The sequence below is a fragment of the Calidris pugnax genome, unplaced genomic scaffold, assembly GCF_001431845.1.
Source record: "Calidris pugnax isolate Ruff unplaced genomic scaffold, ASM143184v1 scaffold18, whole genome shotgun sequence".
Lineage (NCBI taxonomy): Eukaryota > Metazoa > Chordata > Aves > Charadriiformes > Scolopacidae > Calidris > Calidris pugnax.
Window position 1 is genome coordinate 4,727,508 of NW_015090812.1, and position 17,129 is coordinate 4,744,636.

At 41.3% G+C, this 17,129-nt stretch overlaps 1 protein-coding gene across 1 annotated transcript; it reads right to left on the minus strand.

The window, feature by feature from the left end:
* Window positions 1-1,290: 1,290 nt before the first annotated feature.
* GPX7 (glutathione peroxidase 7) lies at window positions 1,291-13,454 on the minus strand. The gene is made up of 3 exons (XM_014938911.1): window positions 13,203-13,454; window positions 4,266-4,527; window positions 1,291-2,209 (listed from the first exon to the last, which is right to left on the minus strand). Exons 1-3 carry the CDS (start codon window positions 13,407-13,409, stop codon window positions 2,046-2,048), a joined length of 633 nt encoding a protein of 210 aa, XP_014794397.1. The 5' UTR covers window positions 13,410-13,454; the 3' UTR covers window positions 1,291-2,045.
* Between the last annotated feature and the right edge of the window lie 3,675 nt (window positions 13,455-17,129).

Sequence of the window (17,129 nt, forward strand, 5' to 3'; positions counted from 1 at the left end):
CAGCATCAGCTGGGCCTTATTTTCCTTTCTCTGTGATATCCTTACGAAATGTTGTCTTAGAGTGATTCATGTAAGAATAAATGACTGAATGGACTGTAGAGTTCACTTTTCTCACCATCAGAGGAGGGAAACACAGGCATATTCACTGCCAGAAGCACAAATTGCCCACACTCCTAAGTTACACCCCAAGTGAGAGGGAGCTGATATAGCTTGGAACATACTCATTAGTATCAATACGACCTGAACATTTCCATGCCCAGTTTGTCCCAATGTTCTTTAGCTGCAAACTGTCTTTTAATTTCCTTCTCATTTGTCTCTTCTTACTTGATCTCTTTCTGCTCTTGTATTTCTGTTACTTCTTCCTTTTATTGTCTCTTCAAAACACTACCACCACCACCACCCTTTATTTTTTTACTAAAAACTGGAAAACCTTGCTCTCAGCTTCTTTGAGGCAAATTCAGTTTGTTTTGTACAGTACACTCTGCCTTTCAAGGTCCTTCTGCAAATCCTAAAGTACCTCTACCTCTTACTTCCTTAGACCACTCCATGGAATGAGTCTGAGACTTCAGGAAACAGCAGCTGTTTAAGCACGAGAGCTATAATGTGTTTTAGGATCAACCCTTTTATTTCCAATAGTTCTTCAGTACTCTTCTTTCCCCTCTTGTTCTGCAAGCCAGTACATGCCATACTTGCCTTTGATTTCAACTGGAGCCTGTTTGGACACTGAGGAGCTATAATGGCAGAGAAGAGTTAGAAAAAGTTCTTACCATGGTCAGGTCAATTAAGGCTTATTTGTACACTTGAGCGCCGACAACTGTATGGACAAATGTTGTTTGTGCTGCTTTTAAAGGCAAAGCTTTCACTTGTCAATAATCCCACAATTGGCCAAGAGTAGATTCTTCTTAAAGCATCCCGGGGTTAAGAGCAGAGGACCTGTACATTGTGTTTTTGTTGAGATAAAAAGAGTTCTGGCTGACAAGATTTTCAAAGGGTTTCTGTCAAACAACAATGAGGCTGTAATTGTTAGTGTTATTATTTTAGTATGAGCTAAGAAGTTCTGCAGCCTGAAGTCTGAGCAGATGCCTGAGTGCTACATTCGAAAAAGATGCCATTAAACATTTGTGACATTAATGTGGTATTAAACAATGCAACCTTATGCAATGACTAAACATTTGAAAAATTATTTCCATGGAAAAATGTTGATTTTCTAATGTTTGTATATGCAGCAAAATGGGATGGTGTTATAAACTGAAAAATAAATTTAACATCAATTGTATGAGGCAAGAGTAATTCTTCTAAGGCAAAATATTAATAGGAGAAATAGCCATTTCATATAGGCTCTGGTCCTACAGATGTTCAAATGGCTATTTAAATATCATCTGATAATCTTTATTGAGTGAAACAATGCAGAAAAACTTCTCATAGCTTTGTGGAGAATTTTTACAGAGACTTTGTTTTCACATTTCTTTAATTTTTTTCCCCATGCCCTTAACTGACTTTCTAGGCAGATGAAGTCAAATATACTTGGCCTTGGTAACTAGAAAGACACACATCTATGTAAGTCTACCTGGTTTGAAGGTATCTGTTCTGGCCCTCTTCTGAGTACATGCCTTAATTAAATCATGCACTTTTTACTCTTTATTTTTTCATTCAGTTCACAATCAGAATATGACAACAGAATTGTAGATGTCAGTAAAAGCCCATCAGGAAATTCTCGTTATCCTGAGCCTTCTTCCTAAAGGTACATGAACTGACTTCAAATTATTAATTGTTGTTACCAACAATTAATAATTTGAATTGGGAAAGAAACAATTGCTGATGAGTTCTTCTTTCCCAGAAAAGTCAAACTGAACTCAGTTGGAGAAAAAATGTAAATTACTTTGACCTCGCTAACTTGCTATTTTCTACGTTCTTAGGATGATGGAATATAGATTCCACTGCTCATGAGTTCCCTTCCCCACATACTCTCTTTTGGAATGTGAAAAGACAAAGTCCAGCTCTAATTCTCAATAGAGATGTGATCGGCATGCTGGAATTTTTGAAAATCATAATTCATCTTTCTTCTTCAGAATGATTTTCCTTACAAGTTCTGTAACATGAGGTCTTATTTCTTCAACAGAGACAGTAGAGTCCCAGGCCTTTACTACTTTCCCATTGGGGTCCACCAGGTATTTCCAGAAGTTCCAGGTTGGTTCTTCTCCTGTAGAATCTACAGGCAAAAAAAAAAGTGGAAACTTAAAAAAGAAAATCACATTAGCCAATTCCTAACATTTGTTACTGTCCATAAGGAAGAAGGAATGTAAAATAAAGAGGGAATTCAGACAGTAATAAGATGCATTTTCTGACAGACAGGAACCTTTAACTAGACAGTAGCCTGCTGGAGACTAATGGAAACAGTCAAGCTTGAGACAGACAGACAGGAGACAGCATTATAATTGGCGTTAAAGTGTGTGTGTCTGTGCTATATAGATAAATCTGAAACAGTTGAACATTGATAGGAAGATGGAATTTGGCCTAAAAATATAGCTGTACCAGGACTGATTATTTGCTTGCTTACCCAGAGTTTTTCCTCCCAAAGCACCCAGTACCATGTGCTTCAGAAGGTTTCAAGAAATGCTACATGAAGAAATAACTAAGTAAATTGTTCCAGGAGGTTTCCTCCTAATCCTGGTCTACTGTAATTTCTCCCTCCATCACCATACACTCATTTTATGAGTTGCATTCTTGTCCTTTACTATTCTGCTACATGACTAACAACATTTTGAGGCTTTTCAATCAGACCAGGAGCCTCATCCCACTAATAGCACAAGTACAGATGCTATAGACAAATGAGCATCTTTTCCCATCGATTATATGTTGGGCAAAATCTCCTAAGGAATCAGGAGATTTTTAAAGTTTCATCAAGACAGACCCAGACCTACACTGTTTTCTGTCTTGTCATTATGCTGCATAAATATACTGCCACCAGCAGCCTCCATTGGCAGGTGGACCAAGTGGGAAAGAGAAGCTTTGCAGGTTTCATGTGACACGTCTGCAGTAACAACCCCACGGGGCAAAACAGAAACAGAAGGATGGGGAGAGGATTAAAGGGAAGTTTGGGTGGCAGAGGGATCCCTGACAAACACCTGGAAGGAGGTGTGCCTGGAGCAGTCAAAAATAATACTAACAACACGCCTTTAAATTCAGTGGTGTGTGGGAGAACACTGTGGTGCTGGAGAGAAGCCCCAGCAGTGTGGTCCTTGCAGAATGCAGCCCAGGTGGTACCATGTCACATTGGGCTTTATTATATATCGTTGCTGGAAGACATGTCCTTCACATCGGATAAAGACTGACACTTCAGTTTAGCATCTAAATAGTATTTAGAGCATTTGTTGAGTGCAAGAATAGTAGTGCCTTGATAGAGAATACCCTGCTTTACAGTGTATTTGGTCAGCTGTCTGCTAAGAAGCAGCAAAACCTCTTCAGGTCTCAGAGCTCGTTACACGGCAGATTAGAAGTGGAGGAACTGTACAGTATGGCCATCCCATGCTTGGCAAGGAATGGGGAAGGGAGTATTCAAGGACATCTCTTAGCACCTGGTTTCACTTTTTGATTGTTGAAGTAAATTATGTAGGCACTTTGCTTCCACTTATCCTACAATTTGAGATGAATCTTATAAATCCAACCTGCAGCAGTCGTGTCACCGGAGAAGCACTTAGGAGACTGCAAGTGGAAAAAGGAAGATCAGGTGTTGTATGCACACAGGAGAATATCTCAAGGCCTGCATTCCATGCAGAGGTTTATTACACTAGCTTTTACAGGGCATTTGTTATCGGTGAGGGTGACGGAGCCCTGGAACAGGCTGCCCAGGGAGGTTGTGGAGTCCCCTTCTTTGGAGATTTTCAAGACCCGCCTGGATGCACCCTGAGTAACATGCTCTGACAAGCTCTGGGTGGTCCTGCTTTAGCAGGGGAGTTGGACTAGATGATCTCTATGGTCCCTTCCAACTCTAAAAATTCAGTGAAATTCAGTGAAATTCAGTGGTGTGTTCATCCCCAGAGATCTTTTTAGAAGGTTAGACAAAGGCATCAGGGGTGACGTAGAGAGAAATACTGCCTTGTGCAGGAGAATGGAGACCACGTGACTTCTGACCTCTTTGAGCCTGACAATCCTGCACTGTGATTCCGTGAACACAGTCATAGGTGTTTTTTTTCTCTCAGGTGGTACTTTGTGTCGGAGGAACTCTACACTGGGGAAACACCCCTTGAACGCTGCAGATTACTCACCAATTAAGTACTTGAAGGCAGGAATGGCACCGGCTCCGCTGACTGTGATTTTGCTGAACATAGGAAAGGAGGCACCGTAAGTCTTTCGCGCAAAACTCTCGATTTCTTTGTTAGTGTCTGGTTCCTGCTGCCCAAACTGGTTGCATGGGAATGCCAGCACATTGAAATGATACGGGCCGAGGTCTCTCTGTAACTGCTGCAAGGCCTTGTAGTGGCTGTCTGTATACCCACACTCACTTGCAACATTGACAACTAGCGACACCTGAAGAACAAGAGAGATTAAAAAAATGTGCTGCACACGTAAATTTTCCAACATGTAGGCTGGGATGCAGATTATTTGCAAAAAAATGACAATGTCTAGAGATCTGTAACTGAATACTTACATATGAAACTACATTGAGTTCTGTTCACAGTAGGTGGATGTAGTATTTCTTTTATATATTCCCATTTGGCAGCCACGAAAACAATCAATAAATTGCTAAGCAGCCTAACCATCCAGCTAAGGTATATCCAATTGCTTGAAAGAAGCTTGCAAATTAATGTATTTTTGGTAATTCATGAATCTATAGTGAGGCATCTGCAGCATCTGTCCCTGTACAGTATTAAGTACTCATACAAAACAGGTGGATCCATTTATCATTGTGAGTGATTCCAGATCATTCTCAACCTGAAGTTAACAGAAGCAATTACAGGATTTTGGGTTGGTCTACACAGTATTGGACTGTCAAATTTCCCACCACACCTAGAGTAAGTCTGCTTAGTGGTGACAAAATAACAACAGATTTTGCATAAAGGTTTAGAGATTCCAAGAAGTGAAGACTGTGCCCACTATCCATTAAAAGAGTTATTCCTGTAATTGATTATCTTTGCTGTTGTGTGCATTGTGTCATTTGGACACTACCACCAAGCATGTTATCTGCCGGCATGGATCCAGCAGAGAGGAAGATGCCAAACACGGATGAGCACTACAGGAAAATAGAAGCATGTATGGAGAATACATGATGGAATAGATTCTACTAAGAATTTGTGGGGAAACTAAGTGACCTAACCCAGAGATGACACATAGTACACAGCTTCTCATGTCCATGAAGAGCTTTCCATTGGTTTTTGAGATATTTTATCCTTAAATAACTTCTAGAATTTAGTTTTAGATTTACAGTTTTTATTATTATTAGAAATTTTGTAAATGTGAATTGCCATTCATTCTACATAGAGGCCCTTCTAATGGTTTTTTGAGAGTGGATTAAAGCTGAGTGTCACAGATTTTTAGATACAATATGTTTTTATTAATAAAAATAGCATTATGTACTTTACAGTGATTTTCTTCTACGTATAACTAGATTCTATTACTTTTTTCAGAACAATTTGTAAGAGTCACATGGCAATAATAAATATTACAATACTAAAAATGTTTCTACCCACCTAGATTAAAATCAGGCATAGGACAGAAAAAGCATTATGATTTGGGAACCAAAATGCTACCTGGTTTACTCTGAATCCAATGGGTTTTTACAGATTATACATCAGCCCAGAAGCTGGTCCTTCATTCTCAAATTGCAAAAAAAAAAAAAAAAATTCATTCAAAGTAGCCAATGCATTCCCCAGTGTTAGTACAAGAGCAGCAGCTATTTATATTGGATCTTTCTACAAGAGTTTGGAAGTTTCACAGAAGCTGGCAAGTTGGTTTCTTTGTCAGTGTGAGACAGCAGCACTGAAGGGCCCGGTGGTGCAAGAGGAAAGCCTGAACCTTGTACACATGAACTGACCTGATCAAGAAACACAGCAAGGAGCTGCAGGGCAGGAAAAAGTAAGTTAAAAATTCTGACTTCAGGTTTCAGACTCTTGTGTCTGTGACCACTGGCTTTGCTCAATTTAAAGTTTGGATTCTTATGTTACTATTGTTCTATAATCTTATGTGCGTATTTTTATACAAAATATAAAATTATATAGGAAATATGACTAGAGTGGATCAAATAAATTATAATATATGAAAAATAAAGCATTACATGTATATAGTATTTTTAAGGCCAGAAAAAAAACTGGCATGTAAAAGCCCATAATCTGGGTAAAGTATGGGATGGTAAAATGAAATCCCTAGAAAGTACTGGGTAAGGTTTGGGATGGTAAAATGAAATCCCTAGAAAGTAGGAAGAGTAAAGAAGAAGCAATGGGGTTGTTGTTGTTTATAATTTACGTTAAACCTTAACACTTACTTTGTGTAAAAGCAATGGGGTTATTGTTGTTTATAATTTCTTACGTTAAACCTTAACACTTACTTTGTGTATTTTGTACCTTGTATAGGTATATGGCTATATTTAAAGTGGTTTCAGAGCGGCACTGTTTTCCCTGGAGGACAGGTAATCTTATAAAGCAGAAGTTGATGTAATCTCTGTGGTGTAGTGTGCCAACAGAATACAATCTAAGCAATCCCTGTACACTTGCATATGAAATATGATCTGGAGCCATCTAGCAAAATTCCAAAGCATCACATTCACTCAGACTACATTTACAAGCTCTACCTGAAAGTTTCATTTCAGTCTCCTAAAACATCCAAAGATAATGGTGTATATTTAGATTTCTTTTTTCAGAGAAGAGGTAATATCTTATGATGCATTCCTGTTGCAGACTGTCAGCATTTCAAACAGAACTTTTATATTGGACATAAAAAATAACTATTGGCAGCTCTGTTCTTTATAAATAATCTGTATTTACCAAGAATAGTAACAAGTGTAGTTTAGTATGATTGAAGATAAATTGTAATGCTAAGAGTTGAAGTCACATGTAGTTCTTTCATATAAAATTTTAGAGGGTTTTTTCAAATAAAGTTTAAGTCTGAGCGTTCTCATGATGCAGAAATATTAATACCTGACTGTACTCATATCTATTGGGATATCTATTTATCCCAAATACAACGGTAAGGTACGAATTTATTGTTGGAGATTTGGGGGAAAGAAGATTGTGTAGGTAGTATGTTCATATTGTAACAGATATGAAAGGTGATTTGCCAATGAAAATACTCAAGCTTTTATAACCTTTATTTGATTTTGAAGTTAGGAGGGCTTGAAAGAATTCACACAAAAAGAAACAATTTTAATTTATAGCTGCTTAAACCCAGTGATTACTCAGCCCGGTGGTGACAGGCGTGAGAGCTCACACTGCAAATTGTCCCAACTTCCAAATGTTCTCCCAGGAAATAGGAGGAAACTACATGCAGCATTTCTTAGAATGGCAGAGATACTATGCTTCTCTTTTTTTTCCTTAGAAAAATGTGCTTTATTACTGAACTCCATAATTAAATAGTGCAAACCTTCTAAAAGTGTAATGGAATGTTTGAAAGGAATGTTTAAAACGATTGTTTAAAAATCTTTACCAAGGTATCTTTCTAGTGTCTGGTACCACAAGTGATTAAAGTAAAAGTTGACGTGTGGCCAGCAGGTCAAGGGAGGTGATTCTGCCCCTCTACTTTGCTCTGGTGAGACCCCACCTGAAGTACCATGTCCAGCTCTGGGGCCCTTGGCACAGAAGAGACATGGACCTGTTGGAATGGGTCCAGTGGAGGGCCACGAAGCTGATCAGAGGCTGGAGCACCTCTCCTATGAAGACAGGCTGAGAGAGTTGGGGTTGTTCAGACTGGAGAAGAGAAGGCTCCAGGGAGACCTTATAGCCCCTTCCAGTACCTAAAAGGGGCCTCCAGGAAATATGGGGACAAACTTTTTAGCAGAGCCTTCTGTGATAGGACAAAGGGTACCGGTTTTAAACTAAAAGAGGGTAGATTTAGATTAGGTATAAGGAAGAAATTTTTTACAATTAGGGCAGTGAAACATTGGCCCAGGTTGCCCAGAGAGGTGGTCAATGTCCCATCCCTGGAAACATTCAAGGTCAGGTTGGATCGGGCTCTGAGCAACCTAATTTAGTCGGAGACATCCCTGCTTATGGGCTAGATGGCTGTTAAAGGTCCCTTTCAACCCAAACTATCCTATAATTCTATGAGTCTATGAAATGTGGTGATTTTTTTCTATATTTTATTTAATAACAGTCACTCTTTTTGTTCTCATGAAAAGGCTGTACTTTGACTTCTTACTTCCTTAGAAAAATGCACTCTCTGTTACTGAACTCCATAATTTAATAGTGCAAACCGTCTAAAAGTGTAATGGAATGTTTAAAAGGAATGTTTAAAATGATTGTTTAAAAATCTTGACCAAGATATCTTTCTAGTGTCTGGTACCACAAATGACTAAAGTAAAAGTTGACGTGGGGCCAGCAGGTCAAGGGAGGTGATTCTGCCCCTCTACTTTGCTCTGGTGAGACCCCACCTGAAGTACCATCTCCAGCTCTGGGGCCCTTGGCACAGGAAAGACATGGACCTGTTGGAATGGGTCCTGCAGAGGGCCACGAAGCTGATCAGAGGGATGGAGCACCTCTCCTATGAAGACAGGCTGAGAGAGTTGGGGTTGTTCAGACTGGAGAAGAGAAGGCTCCGGGGAGACCTTATAGCCCCTTCCAGTACCTAAAAGGGGCCTCCAGGAAATATGGGGACAAACTTTTTAGCAGAGCCTTCTGTGATAGGACAAAGGGTACCGGTTTTAAACTAAAAGAGGGTAGATTTAGATTAGGTATAAGGAAGAAATTTTTTATAATGAGGGTGGTGAAACACTGGCCCAGGTTGCCCAGAGACGTGGTCAATGCCCCATCCCTGCAAACATTCAAGGTCAGTGGTTTTAAACTAAAAGAGGGTTGATTTAGATTAGGTATAAGGAAGAAATTTTTTATAATGAGGGTGGTGAAACACTGGCCCAGGTTGCCCAGAGACGTGGTCAATGCCCCATCCCTGCAAACATTCAAGGTCAGGTTGGATTGGGCTCTGAGCAACCTAATTCAGTCGGAGACATCCCTGCTTATGGGATAGATGGCCGTTAAAGGTTCCTTTCAACCCAAACTATCCTATAATTCTATGAGTCTATGAAATGTGGTGATTTTTTAATATATTTTATTTAATAACAGTCACTCTTTTTGTTCTCATGAAAAGGCTGTACTTTGACTTCTTACAACTATTAATTATTTAAATTAAGTTCAAAATGCCTTTTGACTGATTTTATGTTCTAAGAGTGCAAGCCAAGTACACCACCTAGTGTGCAGTGCAAACAATTCATCCTGGACCTTACAAAAATCATTTAATTTAAGCTGAATTCTGTATTGGCTGTTGTCTGACCTCTTAATACTATCCTTTCCTTCCCTTTGCTTAGAAAACCCATGCATTCTGGTAATGAACTCATTTATTCAACATTGCAAAAATATTTATTGGTTTACTTAATGTTTACAGCAGTGTACTTCCTTGAGGAAAAGATCCCTGGAGAGATTTATGAATCTGCTATCAGCTTCAAGTAGCCCTTTGTGGATCTGTTAGTGGAGAAGGCAGCTTCTTAGGTTTTTAGAGCAAGAGATTCTTAACTGGCTCCATCTGACTGATGGAAGAAGCAGCCCCAAGTGCCAGATTACACCGATTCATAGAGCTGTTGCCTTCATGATAAAAAACAGCAATACTTTGTAGAGTAATTAAGTAGCTATACCCCGTGTTTATACACATTCATTAATACTACGTTCTCAGGTTGTGGAGAGCTGTGATACAAAGTGTCTAGGATTACTTTCAATAGTAAAATACTACTTTACATTGTTATAGAGACTAAGAGACTAATGCTTTTTACATTATTATAGTAGCTTTGGTTCAAAGTTTCCAAAGCAATGCACTAACACTGCTTAATTACCCCTCAGCACACTGCACTGAGCTGTGTGGTAGGCAGGTAGGCAGGCAGGTAGGTAGCTACTATTATATCTAGATAGGTGTAAGCACAGCAGGGAATAGCTGATGCTTGGGAGTTCTGACTCCCAAACAGGTACTATTTTTGGTAAGAATACTGCCTCTTACAGCATATCTGAGAGAGATCATCAAATAAAACGTAAGCTTTTCTGAATTAGATAGGTAGATTAGATAGAAAACTCATCTTAGTTGGATCCTGTTGATTCTTTTCCAGCCTTGCATCACTGCCCTTCATTTTTACTGGGTCGATACCAGTATGGTAGCCTGGAAGAAAGACAGGAGGACTGCCTTCTTGCACAACACGGTAAAACCGACAGCCTTTTGATCTATTTCACTTGTGGTGCTCTTTTTATCAGTCGTAATAGTCCTCCCTTTCTCTGCTTTCAGGTAGATGCAATATCACACCCGATTTCATAGCACGTGGGCCAAATTTTTAGCCTTCTGGCATGTAATTTCTTATGCCCCCATAAAAAGGGAGTACTCTCTCACATAGTTTTGCCATTTTTATTAAAGTGGAGGATAGGTTATGTCTGTGCACATTTATTTCAGGAAAAAAAATAAATCTGTTCCTTAATTTTCTCCATTTTTGTTATTTCAGAATTGTTAGTACATTTCTTATTTACTATGTAACGGAGGGCACTTGTGATTTGTATCGAGATCCACTTGAATGGAAAATGAAAGACTATCAATCAGTCTTACTTTTTCTAAGAAAAAATATCTCGACGTGAATACACAATAAATTACATTAATAGTAGTTATTGAAGAAAGATTCCGCAAGTCATGAATTGCACTGATTGTTTCTGCTTAGCATGGCTCTTGTGGTTTTAGAATTAGCAGACTTTTTTTAAATACTCTGGAAGCATTTGGATTTTTTTCAATTCCCAGTTAGTTTCTTGACTACAAATTAAGTAGTTATTTAACTAAATTAGTTGAGCGACTGAATTGAAGAAAATGTTTTCTCTGCATCTGCCAGAAAGCTTAGGGCTGTTAAAAGCCTGTTTAGTAATTAGCACACTATTGTTCCAGGGGCTAACTAGTGACTCACTTTCTTTAAAACACTAGCAGCGCATAAGTAGTGCTTATATATTATTTGCTTTCTTTTAATAGCTTTAAAATATGATAAACCTACATCTTAACATTACTTATCTAACTGCAGATTTATGCAGGTTTATTTTAAGAAATAAAGAGGAGTTTAAATTAACCTTTGTCTACCTTGATAATGAGTTCTGACAACATAATGACAGAAAGGGATGTGTTTTATTGCTATAGTTTTCTTTAAAATTGTGCACGTGCGTCCTCAAACAGCAGCAGGCCTGAACATTAATTGGCTCTCCAAATGCAAATCTTTTTGTTCCACGCAGAAGCTGGTCATCACTTTCTGGGAATAAATGATTCCAAATGGCCTAGTGGAGACTGAGGACTGCCATTCCCCAATGGTGTTCCTGTTCCAAGGTACAGCTCTAGAGCTCTCCCTTATGAAACCAGTCACACCTGGAGGATGGTCTGGTATCACAGCACCACTGGAGATACACACACCCCTAACCTGGTCATGAGATACCAGGGCAGGCTCTGCAGATGGTTCTGGAGGGGATGAACACCCTCAGCTCTCTGCAGGGTGGCTGTAAGGAATTCCTCTGACTTCCCTTTGCTCCTTTTCACATGGAGCCCTGAGGGAGTGAAGCTGAAAGTGGTATTTTTTTATTCAGACAGATTTGCAGGTGACTGCAGACAAAAAAAGCCCCAGTAACAGTAACAGAATTTATTGACAGAGCCTTTGGAAGGAACTCCTAAAAAAAAATAAACATTGCTTAATATCAAATAGTTTCCATGGTTTTTCCAACATAGATATTTGAGTGTGCGTTGGACCAGTTCTGCTCTATCTGAATTGTGAATGGGGGAGTGGGGAGGAGGATTCTGACCAGGTAAATTTAGACCTCTCATTTGGTCCAAATCCACCAGCATCTCTTTCTACTGAGCTCAGGAAAATGTACATCTCCTCCCATGGGTTTTCTCTGTCTTCCTGCCAATGTTTTAGTGACCTGCTACTGTGGACCAGTGAGCTCAGACACCTTCAGGGAAGTGGGGAAAAGGAAAAGGAAAATAAAGGGGGAAACAAAGAGCTGGAGACTAAGGATGAAAGTGAGAAGTGGTGCCTGCCTTTCTGGGCAGCAGCCAAGCTGCTGGACTGCCTGAGTGTGTCACTGAAGATGGGTCACCTGGGTGCTGAGGGTGGTGGCTCTGGGCTTCACATTGGTTTTATCTTCTGTAGTTTGTGAATGTGACTATGAGAGCTTACAGTATTATGCACCCCAGCTGCTAACTTCCCTTCTCACTCTTCCACAGGTACTGACCATCTTTCCTAGATGGTCAAACCACTTAAAAAAAAAAAAAAAAGATCAGATTACATTCAAGGATATTGTTCTTAAAATGGGAAGGAAAGCTCTACCTAGAACTCCTTCATAGAATATGTAAAAGAAATTTAAAAGACATCATAAAAGGGTAAGTGTGTCTACGTGCCCTTCTTCATATTGCTGTCACACTACAAAGTGACAAGGGGAGTAGCACGGTGTTGCTACAATTTCACTATACGCTGATATTAAAATAATTACTTTATAATGTCTTTTGCTTTTTTTACTTATGATGCTAAAATCTGTTAACTCCATTAGGAACTGATTAAATCTCATCCTTTTTTTTTTTGTTTGTTTAATACAGAACATTAAAAAGGAATGGGATTTAGAAAAAAAAATAAAAAATTTACTAAAAGCCATGCAGTTAAAAGGCAGAAATAAGCTCCAAAAAGTAAGTTATACACGGGTACAACACTTGCTGAGCTTTTAAGAGCTAGAAGTAGGGGGAAGGCAGGGAAGAGGGGGGATCCCCCGCCTGCCACGTCCGCAGGCGGCAGCAGCAGAAGACGCGGAGCCGGGCGGAGGTTGAGCTGCCGAGGCTTTTGCTGAGCCCCGCGGAGCGGTGTCCGAGGCAGCGCTCCAGAGGAAGGAGTTAAAAGCCCAGCCGTAAACCCCTGGGTTAATTAATATACAACCTCTCCGCCCCGCTGCAGGCATGCAAGGACCGGCTATAGTTGGGAGTCCGGGCGAGCTGCCCACCCCGCGCAGACTTACCGAGCCCCTGTATTTCTCCAGAGAGACTAGTTTGCCCCTGATGTTTACCACTTTGAAAGTGTAAAAATCAGGCTCTTTCTGCTGCGTGGCGGAAAGGGCTAAGAGCAGGAGGGCGGCAATGGCGAGGAGCATGGCTAGAGGGATGAGGAGGACTTTGGGGAAGGCAGAGGAAGGCTGGTGCTCCACACTGCCCTCAGGATCCAGCATGCTGCACGGCCGCGCCGCACAGGCACTCGCCACGCTGGGGGGAAAAAGAGCTGCCGCAAAGAAAGGGACTGCTGCAAACGGGGCTTTTGCAACAGTCTGGCTCCTCCAAAGGGCCAGGAGATGTGTCCATCCGGACCTGGGGCGGGATGGATTCAGGGAGGATTCAGACGCGCCGAAATTGAGTCTTTCGTGGTGCATTAAGTAAGGCCATTTATGGGTGCAAGACAAAGGAAAGTGCTGGTTGGCTCAAGAACAGTAAGACACTGCGTCTCTGTGGGATTCCAGACTTGGAGATCTGCTTTAACCATGTCCTAGGAAAATAAGGGATAGAGTTATAGCGATTTTTGATAGACTTGCAAGCACCTTTTTTTTTCATACACTAACTATAGCATCTGGTAACTACGGTGTAATGTCAAAGGATACCAGTGGCTTGGTTGCTAGTGGTTACAGTGCAAGTGCTCTTGATGCCGTGAAAAGCCAAAATCAGGACTTAATTCACTCTGAGCAAGAGTCACAGCACACTGTGAGCAAAAAATAGAATTGCCAACAAGCTGTGCACCCTGTCATGTGAAACGGGGCACCGTTAGCCAGGCCTGCAGGAGATTCTTCCCTGCACACACCCGAAATGAGTGAGCAGACCACTGGTCTTGACAGTGTGATCTGAGAAAAACCACGTTACCACAGGGTTTTTAAGCAAGAAAGCGGCATTAAGCATCCGGAACTCAATTTGGTACCAAAGCTCCCTGATCTACCGAGCAAAACCACTGCTTCAGTGCACTGATGCCATTTTTGGATCGTCTGCAAGAAAAAAAATAGCCCTCTGTACCATTTGCTGCTACGCCTGCTGGAAGAAAAGGGTTTGGATATATAAAGTAACAACAATAGAAAGCATTTGATGGTCATTGATTTCTTCTTGGACCAAGAAACTGGTCCTCCATGCCTATGATTCTGATAATTCTTGGCAAAGAGAAGCAAAATGTAGTGATTTACAGAAAACAATTAAGTAGCACATCCAAGGCATATTGGAAATCTATCTTTTGAAGAGCAAATTACATTTTGTAATCTCGCTTTGTGATTTTATTTTTTTAACTAAGTTTTGGTAGATCTTTGACATCTTGATTAAATTTGGTTAGGTAATTCAAACATAGGTGGCATTGCTGTAAATAAAGAAGCCATGTATAAATAGTTGGAAAAATTTAGTTTTTAAACATCTCAGATTTTTCATGGGTTTTATATATTTCAGCTTAAGTAGACATCCAGCATCAAGAAATAATGCAATATGCTAGAAAAATATATAGAAGGAAAATCTACCATCCTGGCTATAGGGGAAGATACACTCTGTTAAAAAGATCTGAAGTTCTCATCTTCACAGGTAAGTGCTGTCTTTCTATATTCTTCCCTGGCTCTAATATTGACCAAGAACCTTTCCTTTAGATGATAATCAAGTATTATTTCCTCATTTTATCAATAAATTATCTAAGAAGCTTTAGAGTTTCTTCAGACAGGAAAGAGACAGGGAATAGGGTTTTAATATATATATACATTTAAATAAATTTCTAAAACATAGTAAATCCTAAAAATAATTTAAAAAATCATTCCAACAATGAAAAAAATTCAATATAAGCATTTTTTTCTGGCCAGAAGTTTAAAAATATATGTACAATACACTTTTACATTTTTGGAGGCATAATGTTATTGTAGTTTGGGACTAAAAATGAGGCATCATATTGGAACATGAGACAAGCAAGATTTTGCTCTGGAAAGGAACTTTATAAACTACAGCTTTATGATTGTTGTCTCTAGATAAAATTTAGTGGCTTTCAAAATTATATTTTCTCCTGCAAAGTGAGCCCAGAATTTGAAAATTTTTGATCACTGGCACTGAATTGGGAATTCTTTAAACAATGGCCAGCTGGCAGTAGAATTCACCTTCCTCTTTTACTGCCATGTTTCTATATAGCTCCCTGCAATAAAATATTCTTTAACATCAGCAAAGAAGGGACTATTGTTCCTGAATCACAGCAAGAGAGAGTATATCAAAGCCTGTTGGCTTTATAGTGATGCAAGTTTTCAGAGCCAAACTGCACAAATATTTCATATTAAAGTCTATCCAACTATTTGAACCAAACCTGATGTATTGTCATAAATTTCAGCCTGCAGGAAAAACGCCAGTCAGGTTTGCAAACTGGTGGTGTTTGCTCACTAGCATGTCTAAATGTTGATCTAGGAGGACTGTGTCCGGTAGCAAGCATAATTTAGTTACTTCTGCAATTTTCTCTTTGGCCTACTAAACCTAATAAAAATCTTTGTTGAATAGGAGAGTGAAACCACTGCCCAGCCCTGGTCACCTCAGCTGTCCCCAGACAGCATTGCGACTTCTGTCACTGCTGACCTGGACTGGATCAACCCACATTCCTGAAGGTGAAAGCTCTGCACCGCAGCCCATTAGCGACGCCCTGGGCTACCCAGTCCTCATTTCACATAATTGTGAACTTCAAGGGAACCACAAAAAAGCAGATTAGCTCTAAGGATCTCACTGACTTCACAATACATTCAGAAGCACACCTTGACAGCATTTAGAGAATCCAGTATTACAGATTTTGCAACTTTTGTTTACCTCCATAGGCTCTTTGAGGTAGTGTTTCCAGCACTACCGTTCACATCAGTTTTAATACTTTCCTTTGAACCCCTTTAGTAGCTCAACATTAATCTTTTACGTGCCTTGTTTTTCTGGAAAGGCCTCCTTAGGCTGGGCTAGGAGGTGCCAACAGCATGGCATTTCACTGCCAAGAAGGGGTAGTGCTGTACGGGATCACAAGAGAGATTTGCCTTACTCAAGCACTTGCCAATTTCTTTAGGTCACCCTCCAGCCCTGCCAAGAGCCAGGCGGGCCCGCTCTTCTCCCGAGACCCGTGGCACGGCCAGCAGACACGCTGGCCAAGATACTGTCCCTGGCTCCAGCTGGGGCCAACTTCCTAGCCAAGGTCAGGGAGCCAGGAGCCATTTCCCTCTTCCTCCTCACTACCCCCCCCCACCCCACCAGCGTCCCCGTTTACCACAGGCTGCTTTGTGTGGAGCACACCCGGCCTCCTCCAGCAAATGGAGTAGAGGAAAGGGGGGGGAAACCCCTGAGGAAAAGGAAAAAGCCCTGAGGAAAGGGGAAGGCCCTGAGGAAAAGAGAGGGGAGAAAGCCCTGGGGGAAAGACAGGGGAAGGCCCTGGGGGAAAAAGGGAAAAAGCCAGGTTGTGGCATAGGGCAGGCCCTGCAGGCCGGCCTTAATCCTGCGCCAGAGGGCCTGGTGCCTTCCGTGCGTGGGGAAAAAATCGCAAAAAACGGGGTGGCTGTAGGGGGAATGAAGGAAAAAACGGAGCCACTTATTCCCACGTCCTCGTTTCCTGCGCTAGCGCTCGGGGGGAGGCCCTGAAGGCCGGGGGAGATGGGAAGAGGGGGGGTATCCCCGCGGCAGGGGGTGCCTTCTGAGGCGTGGGGGGAGCCCCCCCGCCGCCCCCGAGGCGGCTGGGTCCGATGCGGGCCGGGTCGGTCCGGGCACAGCCCTCCGCCCGCCGCCGCCCGGCAGCGCCGCCCGCCCTCGAGGCTCTCCCTCCTTCCCTCCCGCCCTCGCCCCACAATGCATCGCGCGGCGCGGCTGACATGGCGGCCGGGCCGGACTGAGCCGCTGGCGTCGGGGCCTCCAGCAGCTGGAGCCGGGCATGGCGGGGG